Source organism: Schistocerca gregaria, chromosome 4, assembly GCF_023897955.1.
Source record: "Schistocerca gregaria isolate iqSchGreg1 chromosome 4, iqSchGreg1.2, whole genome shotgun sequence".
Taxonomy (NCBI): Eukaryota; Metazoa; Arthropoda; class Insecta; order Orthoptera; family Acrididae; genus Schistocerca; species Schistocerca gregaria.
Window position 1 is genome coordinate 170,438,318 of NC_064923.1, and position 20,873 is coordinate 170,459,190.

The 20,873-nt window shown below is 43.6% G+C and overlaps 1 protein-coding gene across 1 annotated transcript in view; it reads right to left on the bottom strand.

Annotated features, from left to right (window-relative positions):
* LOC126267020 (nephrin-like) overlaps positions 1-20,873 on the bottom strand; it is a 191,922-nt gene that overhangs the window by 21,437 nt on the left and 149,612 nt on the right. The window contains exon 11 of the mRNA XM_049971793.1: positions 12,667-12,963. Coding sequence (XP_049827750.1) covers positions 12,667-12,963 — 297 coding nt within the window. The remainder of the gene's footprint in view (positions 1-12,666; positions 12,964-20,873) is intronic.

A 20,873-nucleotide genomic window follows, 5' to 3' on the forward strand; every position in this document is an offset into this window, starting at 1 on the left:
CGGCAGAAACCACCAGCACTTCACTACATAACCCCCGCCACTGCCCCCGCCAGCACGGTCACCAACTGCCACAGCTCCAACTGGCGCAGCTCACCTGCCAACGGCAAAAACCACCAGCACTTCACTACATCACCCCCGCCACTGCCCCCGCCAGCACGGTCACCAACTGCCACAGCTCCAACTGGGGCAGCTCACCTGCCAACGGCAGAAACCACCAGCACTTCACTACATCACCCCCGCCACTGCCCCTGCCAGCACGGTCACCAACTGCCACAGCTCCAACTGGGGCAGCTCACCTGCCAACGGCAAAAACCACCAGCACTTCACTACATCACCCCCGCCACTGCCCCCGCCAGCACGGTCACCAACTGCCACAGCTCCAACTGGGGCAGCTCACCTGCCAACGGCAAAAACCACCAGCACTTCACTACATCACCCCCGCCACTGCCCCCGCCAGCACGGTCACCAACTGCCACAGCTCCAACTGGGGCAGCTCACCTGCCAACGGCAGAAACCACCAGCACTTCACTACATAACCCCCGCCACTGCCCCCGCCAGCACGGTCACCAACTGCCACAGCTCCAACTGGCGCAGCTCACCTGCCAACGGCAAAAACCACCAGCACTTCACTACATCACCCCCGCCACTGCCCCCGCCAGCACGGTCACCAACTGCCACAGCTCCAACTGGGGCAGCTCACCTGCCAACGGCAGAAACCACCAGCACTTCACCACATCACCCCCGCAACTGCCCCTGCCAGCACGGTCACCAACTGCCACAGCTCCAACTGGGGCAGCTCACCTGCCAACGGCAGAAACCACCAGCACTTCACTACATCACCCCCGCCACTGCCCCTGCCAGCACGGTCACCAAGTGCCACAGCTCCAACTGGCGCAGCTCACCTGCCAACGGCAGAAACCACCAGCACTTCACTACATCACCCCCGCATATCCCGTGCTACGCTATACTAAAGCACCGAACGTAACTTCAGCGAGCGTGTTAGTGCATTAAAGTGATGTGAGAGTTGTGGGAGATATTATACAATTCATACCCGACGACTCAATGGCACTGTCCAACTCAAGCTCGAATCTTACTTCGTAGTATTGCGCTACTTGCTCCTGTCTTGCTCCCCATCACAGTCGGAGAAGGTTTGGCTATACGAACGACTGAGCAGTATCTACTCAACTCAAAACCTTTGAAACAAATGAAGTCATCCTAGCTTCTGATCTAGAGGTCTTGCGCCAATACTTCCCTCAATGGAAGTCACAACCAAACTCAAGCCCCTTACTTAGCGATATGTCGCGTGGCTGGCGCCAGTAGCCCTTTCTTGTAGTGTTGTCATCTTTGCATCTATTTCGCTTTGGCCAGCTGCGAGTGAGTTGTTCATAGCGGTTTGGGCTATTTAAGTCCTTCGGATTGGAGGTAGCAGCTCTCACTATGTGGTCTGTCGGTTGTGGTTACAGCACGGTCGGGAGGTTGGCCCTTACTTGGTACGCATGCTCATTGCGCGGAGCGCTGCGGCCGGAGACTGCGGAGATGTTTCGGGTACCGGCACGAGGCGTAGTATTTGGCTTCCGCGCCACGCAGCCCATTTTGAGCAGAGGAACTTACCGGAGCATTGCTTGGCATTAACCGTTCGCAAGGGCATATGGTGTGTTTCACTTAAATAGATGCAATTGTATTAACGGTTACCTTAAGTTGTCTTTATTGACGAGTCTTATATGCCTAGATTGTCACACAATCGTGATAATGGGGCTTGGGCTTTCCATCTTCGATTTCTACCACTTGAGAAAAAAAAAAAACCTGCAGCTCTATGTACCGAAACGCGTTGGGCTCAATATTACTGAGTGATGGTATATCTAAAATTGTTGTAATCTTGGTCATTAAGTACCAAAATTTGCACCTTAACGAAGGACGATGTTGTCTCGTAAAACTACATCAGGTTCTATGAAAGTGTAGTTCTGGTGGGTTCCTACCCGTTTAAAGCAATACTCAGCTGTTCCCATTACCTTTCAAGCAACAATCTTATTTATGCGTGTATTTCAGTGTCTAAAACAACTCGTAGGTGTTGAGTTAAAGAAATATTTTTTTTTTGGGGTGAGCTTTCCTGGTTTGGTATGTTTTATTCTTCTATGTAATGTGAATATGCAATTGCAAGTGTGCTGTTTTAGTTGATTTATATTTCAGCCGTGCGAACCGCAGTATATTTCATCTAGTACGGTGGGACGTGGCACCTGTGGCTGACGACTTCGCCGTTGACAGTGGAACTGTGTTTCACTAGACCAGGCTCCAGGTTCCCGGCCTTCTATCTCGATCTCGTTCTTAAGTTGGGTATTGCTCTTCCCTTTGTTCCTGCCTCTGTCAGGTCTTTAAGTTTTGCAGGTTGTTCCTCCGCCGCCTTAGTGGATGCACCTTTCGCTCGAAATATAAATTTAAACCTGTAAACCGGGGTTTCACTCAGTGATTAGGGCCTGATTAGATTGCTGGAGGCTCTGCCTTATTGATTCACTATTCTCTTATCAGCCCTTTGTACTTTATATGCTGAGTGTGAAGTTTAATTTTTGTAAAGGAAGGTTTCATGTGTGTGTGTTCTCAGGGAATGTAGAGATGCTGAGGCGTTGTTTTTTATTAATTGTTTGTTACTTAATTAGTGCCTAATTGTACTGGGATGAGTTCGATTATTCCTTAGTCACAAGTTCGTGTGCCCCGCGTCTTCATAGACGAGCGTTGAAGTTCTAGAAGTTGCATGATTGTTATTGGTGTGCCTTATATATGCCTTAACGTTATACCTTAGTATAAATTTATATTGCAAAACAGATGTCATTGTACAAGATAGTCTTGCGGGTTCAGAGTTTGGCAAGTTTTGACTGTATTAAGTATTTACAGCAACAGAAAAATTCCTAATGTTTTGTGCATTTGTTACGCAGATTTTAACAGGGATTTAAGGAAATATTTTATTGTGGTCCTGTGAGGTTGTGAAATTTATGTTTTATTATATTTAAATTGTGCAAGCTAATAAACATTGTTCCACACAAGCTGGGTATGTTTGGCCCTGCTGCTTCCTGTCTTATTATTGGACTCAGATAGCTTGCATTTTTGCGACTCGCTCGCCCAGCGCAAAGTCTCAAGCGACTGGAAGAAAGCTCCATATAAGAAGCGTAAAAGACAGGACTCGCAAAATTACATCGGTTTACTGCAGAATTCCTCACCATATTCAGAGTTCCAATATAATATATTTCCTTGTGACCGACAAACTTATGTCTACGAATAAGAAGCTTTTCAGAAAGGATTGCTCGTGCGAAACTCAGCTTGCCCTTTTCTCAAATGATATACTGCGAGCTATGGATGAAGGGCAACAGGCAGATTCCATATTCCTACATTTCGGAAAAGCGTTTGACATGGTGCTCCACTGCGGACTGTTAACGATGTACAAGCATGTGGCATAGATTCCCAGATACACTATCGATACCACCTTGTACAGCATGTGATAGCTGCTTTGGAAGAGTGCAATTGCTTGGAAGTAGTTTTCAAGCAAGATGGGGCAACACCTCATGTCACTTCCCCAGTTAAAGATCTGCTTAATGCTATCTTTCACGAACGTTTTATCTCCAGAGGTTTTCCAGATGCATGGCCTGCAAAATCACCTGATTTGGATCCATGTGACTTTTCGTCCTGGGAATATCTAAAATAAAGCGTTTTCCAGGGACTTGTTAGGTCACTACCTGATCTGACAGCCAGTAGAGAGTCCACCAGAACAGCTGTGATCAGCTATTGATCAGGTCGTTTTATAAATGCAGCATCTCACCGGTGCTCATGGTGAACAAACTATGTAAACTTGGGTTAATAATGAAACCAACATTACACCTTTCTCACTTGTTTGGTCCTTTCTGACCACGTCCCGTTCCTGTTCCATTACATATTGAAACACTTCTAAATGTCTTTTACGCATTCACGGCCACAGATTTACACCTGATAGCCAAAACTGGAACTAATTTTTTTCCCAACATAAATCGGTCCCGAATTAACGCATCAGAATATCTACCCAGTTTCTCTGCCATACGAGCATTACAGCTCGAGGAGCTCTGTGAATATCTGCAGTTTAATTATAAACACCTGGTAGTTCCGAAACATTTTGTGTTACATAAACCTCAAATTTTTATAAACTACTGCGTACCGAATGACTTCTAAGTCTATAAAAAGCCAAACTACAACGAAATTTCGAGCCCGATCTTAATTTTAAAATTTCCAACAGGCTGTATAAGGAAATTCAATGCTCGGAGAGAACGAGCAAAACTCGTCGAACACCATTATCTCCCTTCCCCTCTCCCGAATACAGCACGGTGGATCGAGGATAGATATATCTTTTATGTTATTCAAAACAGCGCTTGGTGTGAGAGTAAAGAAAAGCCGCGACAAGTGCACAGTGGTAAGACTGCACTGTATCAAAAAGGCAACTGGTGTGGATAGTTCCTTTCAAACCACACAGCTGATTTCCTTCCCTATTCTTCCGCAGTTCGACCTTAAACTTCGTATGTAACAACCTTATCGTCCTTCCTTCATTTTTCTGTCTAACATTTCCTATCAAGTTATTTTTGAAGCTTTTGAGGCTCAGACTCTAATGATGCTATTGCGATATCGTCCATTTGGTCGCACACAACAACTTTCGGTTCAAGGCTATTTTAAGTAACTTTGCTACCCTTGCTTGTTTGGCTATTTCACTTCAAACCGGACGAAAAATGAGAAAACTAACGCCGGATGGTGTGGCCGAGCGGTTCTAGGCACTTCAGTCTGGAACCGCGCAACCGCTACGGTCGCAGGTTCGAATCCCTTCTCGGGCATGGATGTGTGTGATGTCCTTAGGTTAGTTCGGTTTAAAAGTCCTAGGGAACTGATGACCTCAGATGTTATGTCCCATAGTGCTCAGATCCATTTGAACCATTTTGAGAAAACTGACATCCCACTTTCAACATCATTAATAATTTTGACATGTGTCAATTACTGTAAATGAAAACAACTTTCGTCAACTTATCTCTTAAATATTTTTACGGATTAAGATTGGATAAATTTTGTCTTATTTTCCGAACGTGACGATTTGTCTACCGTTTCACTCAATACCCTTAAATCGGATTTCATTTTACTGTGACTCATTTTGAAGCTGAACGTCTGTTTTGATGACTATATAAAAAATAAAATAACAAAAATTTGCTATAATTTTAAAAATCATTTGCTCATGAATTAAGCGTACATAGAATTTGCATAAAAATTAAACTTACATGCGCTTGAACCTCTTTTTATTACACGTTGACATGAATTTTAGGTTTTATGGAACCACTTGACTGAAAAGTGGAAGAATAATTAAATAAGAAATATTTGAGTCCACGCTGCACTTAGGTTGAGATGGGCTGCATTGAAACATAAACAGCAGGCGATCGAGAACGATTTTGTTATGAGTCATTGGGGTTGCCTCTGTTTCTATTTGCTTCTTTTTAAGCAGCTCTCTGCTCAACATATTATGGAAGTTTCCTAACATTGTCATTAAATCAATGCTGAAGAATATGGCAAAACTTTCATTGCATTTGATATGGTGTTTTTCAGATAAAAGAGGAAAAATGACGAAGATTAATATTGAATTTAAGTTCTAAAAATATTACATGACTATACATATTATGCAACATTAATTTTATTTTATTCGGGAATTTTACTTTTAGTAGTTTTTGAGCTACGAGTCTCGGAATCTTTTGATTTCATTAAATTACGGTGACTGTGAACCCTAAAAAGACAGAAAATACTTGTGTATCACACCTGCGAGCTTGCGGATGATATTAACTAAAAGAGTACTTTAACTGACAAAAAAATGTACCTCACAAAAATGCGATGCTTCCTGTTGTCCGAAGTTAAATGGAGCAACCGGTAGTGACCTAGTTTCCCATTCTTCCACCCCCCCCCCTCTCCCCACGTCACGCTTATCCCATCACTTCGAAAGCGTGTCACCGGTTCGACCAACACAGAACACAGGAACGCGTTCCACGGACACAATCTCGTGCAGCCATCGCCGCTGGAGAGTGGCAGGGCGCGCAATTTGTGACTGCGTATCAGAACGACTGTCAGTGGGAGCTGCTGCCCAGCCGTCACTGTGCGCTGAGTTCCAGCACGTCAGCAGTGGCTCGGCAGACTGGCGCGTCACCGCCAACCGCCGCGCCGCCCTGCTTGTCAGGTTTTGTACTGAATTGACGGTGCGCTGTCTGCCGTACGCAGCACGTGCCGAAAGTCAACATATCATCGTCAACTAAGTTCACCTTTTCATCTTAATAACAGCACAGTAAAAAAGAAAAACAAAAGAACAGAATTTTCTTGTAGTACAAAACATTTTGCTATTCACGAAATCTCTAAAACTATAGAAATGACACAGACAAGCTGTTCAAGAGTCTTAAAATTTACAACTTCTCTCCATGATCAAGGGTTTCAACGAGTTCTGAAGCACAATGTCAATGGAGACATTGTACTGATGGGAATACAGTGAGTACTTGAATGTAATTCATAGTGATTTCAGTCGGTAGATAAATTTAGCGTTCCGTCCTTCCTGATCGCTTAGATTTTTGATTGAATGCAGAGAAATATTAGAAGATTGTCTTAGGTAAGAAATACCAGACATTAAGTATGAGGCTCAAATCCCTAGATTCGGCGAATCAGTCAGCCAAAGCACAATCAAGATGTTCTTTCAGAAGTAATATTAATTCTTAGCTATTACTTGACTTAGTGGTGAACATGACTGAGGAATCGGAAGGAAGACAAACCGAGATATATATTATTTCTGCATCTAGATACAGATATTCGTAATGCTGACTAACAGACATTAGTCCAGTGTCGTCGTAACTGCCGTCTGCTTCACATCTGCTGTGCAGCGAGCTACGTTAATTTAATTATTAACTGTATTTTTCTTACTTGTCACTTTTTCTACTGTGTGTTTTTGCTTTTAGGAAGTACTAGTAATAGTGTTCCATAGATTTCGTGTTGTTTGTTTTGAATACAGTCAGAGAGAGTCCCTTTAGTCAGCCATAGTGCCAGTAGTGCTAGTGTCTGTTTTGAATACAGTCCAGAGACAGGTAGTGCTTATTTTCATTGTTTTCAGCAAGAAGTGTCTAGTAACCACAGTTTAGTCAACTATCAGCCGCCTTTAGTGAATTAGCAGTGTAGTTAAAAGTTGATTAACTCTCTACAGTGAATTGATTTCTTAGGGTGGATAGGATGTGTGACTGCTGCGTACGGACGCAGGAGGAGCTGGCCACTGTTCGCGAACAGCTGAACGTGTTGATGGCCGCGGTCAGCAGCCTTCAGGATGCTGCCTCGGAGTGTAGCGGCAGTGGGGAGTAAGGTGCGTCGCATGGTACACCCCAGGTGTTACGTGCTTCAAACACTGTCCCTGCTGTCGAGACATCTTCGCGGGTACCGGGCGCGGTTGGGTCACCTTCTCCCCAAGGGGTGTGGCGGGTACAACGGCGTTCGCGTCGCACGAGGCGGAGGGTCAATGTGGAGGCTGGGCTCTGCCTGTGAGTGGACATGAGGTCGCTCCTTCAGCAACGTCCGAGCAGGCACACGGAGGGGGGGGGGGGGGGGGGGGGAGGGAGTTTATTAGCGATTGGGAGCTCCAACGTTAGGCGGGTGATGGAGCCTCTTAGGGATATAGAGAAAAGGTCGGGGAAGAAGGCCAGTGTTGACTCTGTCTGCTTGTCAGGGGTCTCATCCGAGATGTGGAGGAGGCCCTGCCAGTGGAGATAGAGAGCACTGGGTGCACCTGACTGCAAATTGTAGCTCATGTCGGCACCAGTGACTCCTGCTGTCTGGGTTCAGAGGTCATCCTCAGCTCATACAGGCGGTTGGCGGAGTTCGTGGGGTGGAATCTAACTATCTGTAGTATCGTTTCCAGAACCGATCGCGGTCCTCTGGTTTGGAGCCGAGTGGAAGGCTTCAACCAGAGGCTCAGACGATTCTGAGGAGATCTGGGGTGCAAATTTCTCGACCTCCGCTATCGGGTGGAGAAATGTAGGGTCCCCTTGAATAGGTCAGGCGTGCACTACACGAAGGAAGCGACTAGAAGGATAGCGGAGTACGTGTGGAGTGCACATGTGGGATTTTTAGGTTAGACAATTCCCTCGTTAGGCCCGACAAGACGCCTCCTCAGATGCAACAAGGTAGGAGTAGGCAAAATGCAACAGGGAATAACAATTTTAATGTGGTAATAGTAAACTGCAGGAGCGTCTATAGAAAGGTCGCAGAACCGCTCTCATTAATAAACGGTCACAATGCCCACTTAGTACTAGGGACAGAAAGTTGGCTGAAACCAGACGTAAACACTAATGAAATTCTAAACTCAGAATGGAATGTACACCGAAGAGACAGGCTGGACGGTGAAGAGGGAGACGTGTTTATAGTGATAAAAAGTGCAATAGTATCGAAGGAAATTGACGGAGATCCGAAATGTGAAATAATTTGTGTGAAGGTCACGGTTAAATCAGGATCAAATATGGTAATTTGATGACTCTATGGGCCCCCTGGCTCAGCAACAGTTGTGGCAGAGCACCTGAAGGAAAATTTGAAAAATATTTCGAGTAGATTTCCCGACCATGTTATAATTCTGGGTGGAGATTTTAATTTGCCGGATATAGACTGGGAGACTCAAACGTGTATAATGGGTGGCAGGGAGAAAGAATCTTGTGAATTTGTAAAAGTGAATTATCTGAAAACTACCTTGCGCAGTTAAACAGAGAACCAACTCGTGGCGATAACATATTAGACCTTCTGATGACAAACAGACCCGAATTGTTTGAAACAGTTAACGCAGAACAGGGAATCAGCGAACATAAAGCTTTTACTGCATCGACGCTTTCTTCAGTAGATAGAATTATTAAGAAAGATAGAAAGATTTTTATGTTTAGAAAAAGTGGCAAAAAGCAGATTTCAGAGTAATTGACGGCTCAACACAAAAGTTTTGTCTCAAGCACAGATAGTGTTGTGGATCAGTGGACAAGGTTCAAAACCATCGTACAATTTGCATTAAATGAATATGGGCCAAACAGGATCGCAAGAGATGGAAAGGAGCCACCTTGGTACAAGAACTGAGTTAGAAAACTGCTGCGGAAGCAAAGGGAACTTCACAGCAAACATTAACATAGCCAAAGCCTTCCAGACAGACAAAAATTACGCGAAGCGAAATGCCGTGAGAGGAGGGCTATGCGAGAGATGTTCAGTGAATTCGAAAGTAAAGTTCTATGTACTAACTTGGCAGAAAATCCTAAGAAATTTTGGTCTTATATCAAAGCGATAGGTGGATAAAAACAAAATGTCCAGACAGTCTGTGACCAAAATGGTACTAAAACAGAGGATGACAGACTAAAGGCCGAAATACTAAATGTCTTTTCCCAAAGCTGTTTCACAGAGGAAGACTGCACTGTAGTTCCTTCTCTAGACTGTCGCATGGATGACAAAATGGGAGATATCGAAATAGATAACAGAGGGATAGAAAATCAATTAAAATCGCTGAAAAGAGGAAAGGCCGCTGGACCTGACGGGATACCAGTTCGATTTTACACAGAGTACGTGAAGGAACTGGCCCCCCCTTCTTGCAGCGTTGTACCGTAGGTCTCTAGAAGAGCGCAGTGTTCCAAAAGATTGGAAAAGAGCACAGGTCATCCCCGTTTTCAAGAAGAGACGTCGAACCGATGTGCAGAACTATAGACCCATATCTCCAACGTCGATCAGTTGTAGAATTTTGGAACACACATTATGTTCGAATATAATGACTTTTCTGGAGACTAGAAATCTACTCTGTAGGAATCAGCATGGGTTTCGAGATAGACAGTCGTCTGAAACCCAGCTCGCGCTTTTCGTCCACGAGACTCAGAGGGCCATAAACACAGGTTCCCAGGTAGATGCCGTGCTTCTTGACTTCCGCAAGGCGTTTGATACAGTTCCCCACAGTCGTTTAATGAACAAAGTAAGAGCATTTGAACTATCAGACCAATAGTGTGATTGGATTGATGAGTTCCTCGAGAAAAGAACGCATCATGTCATTCTCAATCGAGAGAAGTATTCCGAAGTAAGAGTGATTTCAGGTGTGCCGCAGGGGAGTGTCGTAGGACCCTTGCTATATAAACCACCTTGTGGATAACATCCGAATTTCACTGACGCTTTTTGCGGATGATCCTGTAGTATATGGAGAGGTTGTAACAATGGAAAATTGTACTGAAATTCAGGAGGATGTGCAACCAATTGACGCATGGTGCAGAAAATGGCAATTGAATCTAAATGTAGGCAAGTGTAATGTGTTGCGAATACATATAAAGAAAGATCATTTATCATTTAGCTACAATATAGGAGGTCAGTTAATTCCATAAATTATCTGGCAATAGGCATTAGGAATGATTTAAAATGGAATGACCATATAAAATTAATCGTCGGTTAAGCAGATGCTAGACCGAGATTCATTGGAAGAATCCTAAGGAAATGCAGTCCGAAAACAAAGGAAGTAGGTTACAGTACACTTGTTCGCCCACTGCTTGAATACTGCTCACCGGTGTGAGATCTGTACCAGGTAGGATTGATAGAAGAGATAGAGAAGACCCAACGGAGAGCAGAGCGCTTAGTTATAGGATCATTTAGTAATCGCGAAAGCGTTATGGAGATGATAGATAAACTCCAGTGGAAGACTCTGCAAGAGAAACGCTCAGAGTCACGGTACGGGCTTTTGTTGAAGTTTCGAGAACACACCTCCACCAAGGAGTCAAGCAGTATATTGCTCCCTCTTACGTACATCTCGTGAAGAGACGATAAGGATACAATAAGAGAGATTAGAGTCCACACAGAGGCATACCGACAATCTTTCTTTCCACGAACAATATGAGACTGGAATAGAAGGGAGAGCAGATAGAGGTACTCAAAATACCCTCCGCCAGACACCTTCAGGTGGCTTGCGGAGCATGGATGTAAATGTAGATGTAGAATACAAAGGGTTTCTGCACTAATAGATCTAAACAATTCCATTTAATAAGGCATGAACAGAGTTTAGAGGAAAATGTTCTTGTAATATAAATTTCTTCATAAGAAATCAATGTTAAAACCATATAAAATTTCAGACACTCTAAGTTACATAAACTTGACAACTGTCAGTAAAATTACCGCTACAAAGCGTAGCACACTGTATGCCGCTAAGGGCTGTAAGAGGAAACAGTCACTGGCGGTGCCATCATGGTCTTCCTTTAAATACGAGGTGCATTCAAGTTCTAAAGCCTCCAATTTTTTTTCTCCGGACTGGAAAGAGATAGAAACATGCGCGTTGTTTTAAAATGAGGCCGCGTTCATTGTCAATACGTCCCAGAGATGGCAGCACCGTACGGCAGGTGGAATTTTACCGACAGCGGCGAGAATGAGAACTGTTTTAAATACTTAATATGGCGACGTTTTCCTCACTTGAACAGCGTGCAATCATTCGTTTTCTGGATTTGCGTAGTGTGAAACCAACTGAAATTCATCGACAGTTGAAGGAGACATGTGGTGATGGAGTTATGGATGTGTCGAAAGTGCGTTCGTGGGTGCGACAGTTTCATGAAGGCAGAACACCGTGTGACAACAAACCGAAACAGCCTCGGTCTGACGACATGATTGAGAAAGTGGAGAGAATTGTTTTGGGGTCGCCGAATGACTGTTGAATAGATCGCCTCCAGAGTTGGCATTTCTGTGGGTTCTGTGCACACAATCCTGCATGACGACCTGAAAATGCAAAAAGTGTCATCAGGTGGGTGCCACGAATGCTGACGGACGACCACATGGCTGCCGGTGTGGCATGTTGCCAAGCAATGTTGACGCGCAACGACAGCATGAATGGGACTTTCTTTTCGTCGGTTGTGACAATGGATGAGACGTGGATGCCATTTTCCAATCCAGAAAGAAAGTGCCAGTCAGCTCAATGGAAGCACACAGATTCACCACCACCAAAAAAATTTCAGGTAAGCGCCAGTGCTGAAAAAATTATGGTGTCCATGTTGTGGGACAGCGAGGGCGTAATCCCTACCCATTGCGTTCCAAAGGGCACTACGGTAGAAGGTGCATCCTACGAAAATGTTTTGAAGAACAAATTCCTTCGTGCACTGCATCAAAAAAGTCCGGGAAGGGCTGCACGTGTGCTCTTTCACCACCTGCACATCGAGCTAACGTTAAGCAACAGTTTCTTCCTGATAACAACTTTGAAGTGATTCCTCATGCTCCCTACTCACCTGACCTGGCTCCTAGTGACTTTTGGCCTTTTCCAACAATGAAAGACACTCTCCGTGGCCGCACATTCACCAGCCGTAGTGCTATTGCTTCAGCGATTTTCCAGTGGTCAAAACAGACTCCTAAAGAAGCCTTCGCCGCTGCCATGGAATCATGGCGTCAGCGTTGTGAAAAATGTGTACGTTTAGAAGTAACGTCAGTTTCATCGATTTCGGGTAAGTAGTTAACTAGAAAGAAAATCGGTGGCCTTAGAACTTGAATGCACCTCGTATTACCAAAGCCAGTGCTACGTTTTTAATACTAGGTCTCGATGCCACGTTCCATAGCCAGACTACCAATTACAACAGATTGCATAGTGTGAGATACCCCGGACAGAGGCGGGCAGAGAGTTCAGTGACGTACCGGCTATCCTCTCGGGCCCGTCCAGCGTAGCGGCGCGCAGGGAGACTGCTCGGCTGCGGCCCTTGGCGCTGGACGCGGACACCCGCAGCACCAGCTGCACGCCGGGCTGCAGGCCGCCCACGTGGAAGGCGGGCGCGCGTGACGTCACGTTGAGCAGCGGCAGCCGCGACGCCGCCTCGGCAGCCTCCAGCAGGAACACCTGCGGCCGGCCGCCGTCGAAGCCCTCTGTGCAGCGCACGTCCACCGAGTGTGACGTCTGGTTCAGCACCGAGCAGTTGGCCGGTGGGTCAGGGGCGCCTGCCGTCACACCACGCGCTACGATTAACTACCACACCTCCCATTTCTTACAGGCTGAACATGCTGTCGAAGATAAAATTTTCCACTTTCACACACAAATCGTGTCCAGTGGTCTCGTCTTGTGCCTAACGACTTACACTGAGGTGAGGAGGGTCATTGGATACCACCTAATATCGTGTCGGACCTCATTTTGCTCGGTTTAGTGCAGCGAAGTAGTATGGATTCAACAAGTGGTTACCCTGCTGAAATATTGAGCCGCGGTACTTCTACAGCCATCTATAATTGCGCAAGTGTTAGTGGTGCAGAACTTTTAGCACGAACTGACCTCTCGATTTCGCTTTATAAATGTTCGATAGGAATCATGTCGTGGGATCTACAAGACCAAATCATTAGTTCGAATTGTCCACAATGCTCTTCAAATCATTCGCAAACAACTGTGGTCCTGTGACACGGCGCATTGTCATCCATAGGAATTCCATCGATGTTAGAGAACAAAGTCCACGAATGGCTGAAAAACTTTTCCAACTAGCCGAACATAAACATTTCCAACCAATGATCAGTTTGAGCAGAGAATCCAGTCCATTTCACGTAGACACAGCCTACACCACCATGCAGCGACCAACAGCTTGCGCAGTCCCTTATGCACAACTTGGGGCCACCAATGTATGGTTTCGAGGCCAGAAGAGGCGCTGCGGGAAATGTAGTGCTTCTAGTAAAGGCACAAGCGCCGGTCGTCTGCTGCCGTAGCCCACTATCGCTTAACTTGGCTTCCCGGTCCTAACGGATACGTCATCGTACGTCACACATTTATTTAAGCGGTATTTTTTCACGCAGTATTGCTTTTCTGTTAACACTGACAACTCTACGGAAACGCCGTTGCTCTCAGTCGTTAAGTGAACGCCGTCTGCCACTGCATTGTCTGTGGTCAGTCATAATGACTGAAATTAGGTATACCCAACATACTCTTGACATTGTGGATCTCAGAATACTGAATTCTCTAACGCTTTCCTAAATGGAATGCCCCATGCGTCTAGCTCCACCTACCATTCCACGTTCAAAGTCTTTTAATTCCCGTTGTACGGCCAATGATCATGTCAGAAACCTTGAATCTCTTCAATACAAATGACAGCTCCACCAATCCACTGCTCTTTTATACCTTCTGTATTCTGTACTACCGCCATCTATATATGTTCATATCGCTATCTCGTGACTTTTGTCACTTCATTGTAGTTGAAGGCATTGTTCCTGGCCCTTGTGAGGAAGCAAGTGTACCTGTAGCGCGTTCTCAATATGGTAAATCACCTTTCATACTGACAAGGGGAGGCCGCCAATTGTGAAATTCAGATTCGATTCATACTGCGCATAATAAAAGCTCATGGCCAGAGGTGTAATGTGACAAAGCACCAAGATGCACATCTCATCCGTTGTCGAGAAATATCGACAATTAAAAGAAACCGTACGGTGAAATATTCTCCACGATAAATAAATTACTACAGCGTGGTGTCGCAGCGGTAAGCGCTCGGATTCGTAATCCGAAGGTCGCAGGGTCGAATCTCGCCCACTTCAATTTTTTTTAATCATTAGTTTTTTGTAATTCATGAATTGCTTATGCATGTTGGTGAAGGCGGATCGCTCTCCAATTGTACCGCCTCCATTTTTCCGTTTGTTTAACAGTGTGTACCAAAGCTCTCACGTCCGCACTGATTTTAGACGATGTTATAAGTTGCGCTAGGGACCGCATCTACTTTCTTTCTAAGGTAGCAGGCAACTGCGCTGTTATGCGACGGCTCGTTTCGGCCCATTCAACATCTGTCCTTCAAGTGTAACGAGCGAGTACCGTAATTTGTATTTCATACCTGCCACAGCAAATTTGTGTTCGTGGGGTCTCTATTCTAATTCGAACGTTTGACTTACGCTATACGTATTCGTTTCGGAATATCGTTTCTACGCCCGCATCTCGTGGTCGTGCGGAAGCGTTCTCGCTTCCCACGACCGGGTTCCCGGGTTCGATTCCCGGCGGGGTCAGGGATTTTCTGTGCCTCGTTATGTCTGGGTGTTGTGTGCTGTCATAACGTTAGTTAGGTTTAAGTAGTTCTAAGTTCTAGGGGACTGACGACCATAGATGTTAAGTCCCATGGTGCTTAGAGCCATTTGAACCATCGTTTCTACGTCTTCCGTTAACTATACGTGGTTAACATTATGACGACAATTAATAACATTTGTGAAATACAGCTTTGTTTGCGGAAAACATAATCATGTTCAAAGTCGGCAGTTTTTCCACCACAAACGACTTTCAACAACTTATTATATGCATAATTGTTGCAACTAATTGCCGGCAATTATATATATATATATATATATATATATATATATATATATATATATATATATGTGTGTGTGTGTGTGTGTGTGTGTGTGTGTGTGTGTGTACACATTTGAATTACAAAAAAGAAATACTAAAATAAAAATGTTGCATGGCGCGAGATTCGATCCGGCAACCTTTTGATTACGAACCCGAGCCGTTACCGCTGCGCCACGACGCTGTTGAAAATTATATTAATCGTAGAGAGTATTTCACCGCAACGGTTTCTTTTAACTGTCGATTTTCTCGACAAAGGCTGAGAAGTGCATCTTGGTGCTTTGCCACATTACACTTCTGGCCACGAGCTTTTATTATGCGCAGTATGAATCGAATCTGAATTTCACAATTGGCGGCCTCCCCTTGTCTGGATGAGTGACAAAATAGAGGGTTATTCACCAATCACCAGTACCTCCAGTATTTGAGAAGATTCTGCAATAATTACACCACATACCAAAATATGACACAAATTTGTGGACAGAGAATCATTTCAAGTTTCGATTCGTAACATGTGTCGTAGCACAGAAGTACTAGAGGGCAGTTGTGTCGAAGCATATGAAAAAAAAATCACCTGCTTCGTACGGTAGCATATACTTTACATTTGCTCTCTACTGAAATTACGGTTCTGTATTTTTGGAACTTACATAAATGACGTCGAGCTGATGACCTCTGTGTTTTGTTTGTTGCTGTTTTTTATTTTTTTATTTTTTGCTCATAATTAGAACCGAACATCATTCTGTGTTAGTCCACTGGGTATTTTATATCATTACAAAACATAAACTGCATATTATAGATAATAAACATTAGCCGATAGCGTCACTTCTGAGCTTTTATGTAAGCAAAGCATTCCCTTTTGAACCAAGTACAATTTACATGCACAAACATGATAAATGAGTAAAATCATTGTTGTTATGTTGTCATCATGATGAAAAGTAAGAGTTTGTTGTTACTGATAAGCGTGAAATTTGTAAATAACAGAAACATGTTTTGTATAGGCTTGACGAAGTCTTGAAGCAATGTTTCATGTGTTTTAGTTTCGCGGTGTCTTTCTTAATTTTACCTTTTTCCGAAAATTGTGTTTCCTAGCGTCTTACGACATATCTGTATTTTTAATTTTTACTGTAACTTCCCTCTACTTCACGTAAGGAATAAATCCCGGAATTAAACACAGGCAATTTCGGTTTTGCTATAAATATTGTTTGTTTTCAAGTAATAATCAGGAGGGTAACTACGTATAACAAATATGTTCCGCAGGTTATGCACCCATAAGCACTGGCGGAAAAAATCGTAACATCAAAAAATAATTAATGTCGAGTACTGACATTTCAGGAATGCATTTGTCTATGTAACATAATTAAGTGAATAACATTGCAGGATCACAGATTAATGTAAGGGCAGGGTAAGTAATTGCAGAGGTGAAATGCTGGCACATTAATAAGCGGTGTAACTGCCAGACTATTGAATGAAGGATCCAAAAGTGCATGCGTTGTGTTGTAGAGATGCCGGATGTCAGTGGGATGGAGTTCCATGAATGTTGCACTTGGTCGGTCAATACAGGGACGGTTAATGCTGTATGTGGATGACGCTGAAGCTATCGTCCGATGATGTCCCATTTGTGCTTGCTTGGAAACGTATGGTGATGGAGCAGGCCAAGGGAATGTGTCGACACTCTCTGGGAAGCATGTTGGGTTGCAACAGTGGTATGTGGACGAGCATTATCCTGTGGGAAAACACTCCCTGGATGGCTGTTTATGAATGGCAGCTCAACAGGTCGAATCACCAGACTCACGTACCAATTTGCAGTCAGGGTGCGTGGGATAACAACGAGAGTGCTCCTGCTATCATACGAAATCGCATCCCAGATTATAACTCCAGATATAAGTCCCGTGTGTCTTGCATACAGACAAGATGATTGCAGACTCTCATCCAGCTCCTTCTAACCAACACGTGCCCACCACTGGCACCGACACAGAACCAGCTTTCATCAGAAAGAAACCAACAGACCTCCATCCTGTCCTTCGATGAGCTCTCGTTTGACACCACTGAAGTCGCAAATGGCTTTATTAGCCATAATTTTGCTGTGGTGTTGCAGCCGTACTTGCGTCCGAAACTTCTGCACCGACTTATGCAGATAGTTATAAAGAGACCTACGATGTAATGTGGCCCATAGTGCAACTTAGCATTGTTCAAATTTGCAAGTCACTGCCATTGACAACAGGGCTGATGAGTGTCAAAAGAAATGAGATGACCGTCTGAGAAGTAAATCAAGGACTTTCGTATCTGTAGTCTGACAGTTACACAATGAGACACCAAGTAACTGAGGTTCCTAATCACAACAGTGTAAAACAAAATTTGCTGTATCTGATTTATTAAATTACTAGCTAAAGAGCCCTTCACTGTCCGAGTAGTTATTTGCCATTTTTTTATTAGAAACGAAAACAAAAAATTAACTGTGAATCCAGTGCAAGATGGAAAAAATTTCATTTCCATATTTTCGTGAAAATATCTTTGAAATTATGGAAGAGTCGTACAAACATTTACTAGAAGAAGGGATCGGGTGGTAGGACATATTCTGAGGCTACAAGGGATCACCAATTTAGTATTGGAGGGCAGCGTGAAGGGTAAAAATCGTAGAGGGAGACTAAGAGATGAATAGGCTTAACAGATTTAGAAAGATGTAGGTTGCAGTAGGTACTGGGAGATGAAGAAGCTTGCACAGGATGGAGTAGCATGGAGAGCTGCATCAAACCAGTCTCTAGACTCAAGACCACAACAACCAAAGTACAAACAAATGCGCATAATGTACAGATGTATAAGTACAGCATTAAAATTAAGAAATATAGCATATTTCTCTGTAATGTTTACTTCTGTATGCTGGTAGCAGCTGCTTCGCGCGTTTACAACTCGTTTTCGATAAACGTCTGTATCGAAACACCTCTTCATACCTCTATAGACGGCTATTGTTTCCGCCTACAGCCATTTGCGGTTCACAGCTGAAATCTGTCAAAAGCGATGTCTTCTGTCAGGCATTTTCTTTAGCTGCCTTGATTGTAGGAGAGTTTTAGTAGTAATGCATAAATGTATTAAATCTTTTTTCCATGCATTTCAGTGCTTATGAAGTCATATTTCGTGATCTGTGTGTTACACAATGATATAATGTTGTAGGTACAATCTGCAGTATATCTGGATACTATTTGTAAAATTTATTACTAATAGAATTAACAGAACAGAGGTAATAAATTTAAAAGTCATGATTGATGCGTCAGTTCCCACGCCCCTCATTGTTTATGACGGCATATCTCTTGATATATGACAGGTAGGTGGTTCTTACTACACAGCGACTGTTGCGTGACATCAAGAGATATGTGTAGCAAGTTTAGTTGAAATCCACTGGTTTAGGAGAAGTCGTGGAACGTTCATAAACACATACATATATCCATTTTTTGATATGTTTGAATTCGCTTCCACAGTGATAACAATTGGGAGTATAGCGGTAAATTCCCCGTCCTGACATGTAGACTTCGTTTCTCAGTGATTTACCTGAATCGCTCGAGGGAAATGCTTTTAAAAGGGCACGGTCGATTTTATTACCCTTCGTTCCCAACCCCGCTGGAGCTCCTTCTGTCTGGACGCCGTCGTCGCCGGGACATTAAACGCTACTCTAAGCCAATCCAGTCACGTTTATTACAGGTTGGTCCTGGCTTCATTCTTAAGCTCAATCCCTGTTTTCGCTGATTACACAAGAACTGACCGCCGCGCGGGATTGCCGTGCGATCTATGGCGCCTTGTCACGGTTCGAGTCTACCCTCGGGCATTGGTGTGTATGTGTGTGTGTGTTGTCCTTAGCTTAAGTTAGATTAAGTATATCGTGAGCCTAGGGACTGATGACCTCAGCAGTTTGGTCCTATACCATAAATTTCCAATTTACAAGAATTTGCTAGACTAACACTTCCCAAATTTATTTATGTACATGGCTCCGATTATCAGAATAGTCTCATTTTCTTAAGAAAGTAGTCATATTTAACGTACTCGTAATTTGAACTATACATTCACCAGCCCGCAGCAGTGCCATTACGGCTTGGTTGTAAGCACACACTTATTGCATTAGATTAAAATTCATACTCAAAGATCACACCTATAATAGCATGTATCAACGTTTTTAAGTTTTTGTTACGTTTGCGCTTTGTAGAAAAGTATCTCATTTCAGTGGTTTCCCGTACATCGATGTCACTCATGCAATTGGAACAACATTCATTACAGTGTTATACAAGTCAATAGAGCTAGGACTATTACGTCGAATATCAAAGGGACAGGGGCGGTAAAAATCTGTTTCAGTCTCATTTCAATATCTGCTATCTACATTACTTTTTAATGACATTTGCCCGCTTTGAAAGGTGATTACACCTATCGTTTCCGAAGTGAAACTTGGTTTACATTTCAATTTCGATTTGTCAGAGTATGTTATGTAACTTACTGAGTTTCGCGATACCACAGGAACTTGAAAAATTATGCAAACAGGAAACATCAAAATTGTGTGTGAGTCGTCATCATGCCTCACTCATTCTCGACTTGTACAGATATTTTTGAAAAGCTAAGGACGGTTCAACGTTCTGCAAATAGTTAGGAATATCAAGTTTATGAAATATTGCATGTAGTTAGCAGAGAAAGAAATGCAGTTCATCTATCTTATGCCGTCGCTCCTTCTGAAGTAAATGAACGTAAATCAAGCATAAACTGAAGTTTTACTAAGTCTTGTCTGAAGACCTTTAGCGTGTAGCCTGGTACAGAAGTGAAACGTGGGCCACAAGAATTTCAGACAGCAAGGGAGTACGGGCTTCTCAAATGTGTTGCTACAGAAGATAACTGGAAGTTCCGACTGTAGATCGAATAGCTCATGACGAGCCAATGAATCGAATAACAATAAAAACCACTCAGAACTCAATAATCATTCGTATTATCACAAAAATTATAACTATTAAAAATTATAGAACGATATCGCGTTTATAAAAAGCGCATATCGATATGAAAGCGCTTTATTCGCTGCTATCGGGTTCTCGTTAGTATAGACCCATCTTCAAATTTATAATGCTATCAAATTTTTTTGTAATCTGTATAAAATCTGTAAAAACGGTCTTGATAGCGATGTTTATTGTATTAAAATGGCTGGTTCCGGGCTAGGCTTAGGCCATCATCAGACAGATCGTCAACTTCAGCTGATGCTGCTGTCTGAAGACGGCCTATGCCTTGCCCGGAACCGGTCATTTTAATAAAATAAACATCGCGATCAATACTGATTTTTTGACTGATTTTACATAATGGTTAGGTTTTCACAATGCACATGGACAATTACGGGGTATCAGTTTCTGGATGTTATCCACTTAAGAGTTAAACCATACTGACCCAAGAAAAGTCTTCAGGCAGGAAGGGATCGGATGAACGTAGTAGAAAGAGGTCAATAGGTGAATAAATCGGCAGTTTGGGTATGGGGCAGTGGGGGGGGGGGGGGGTGTACAGAGGACAAGAACTGAACATAAAATACAGTGTCAAATGG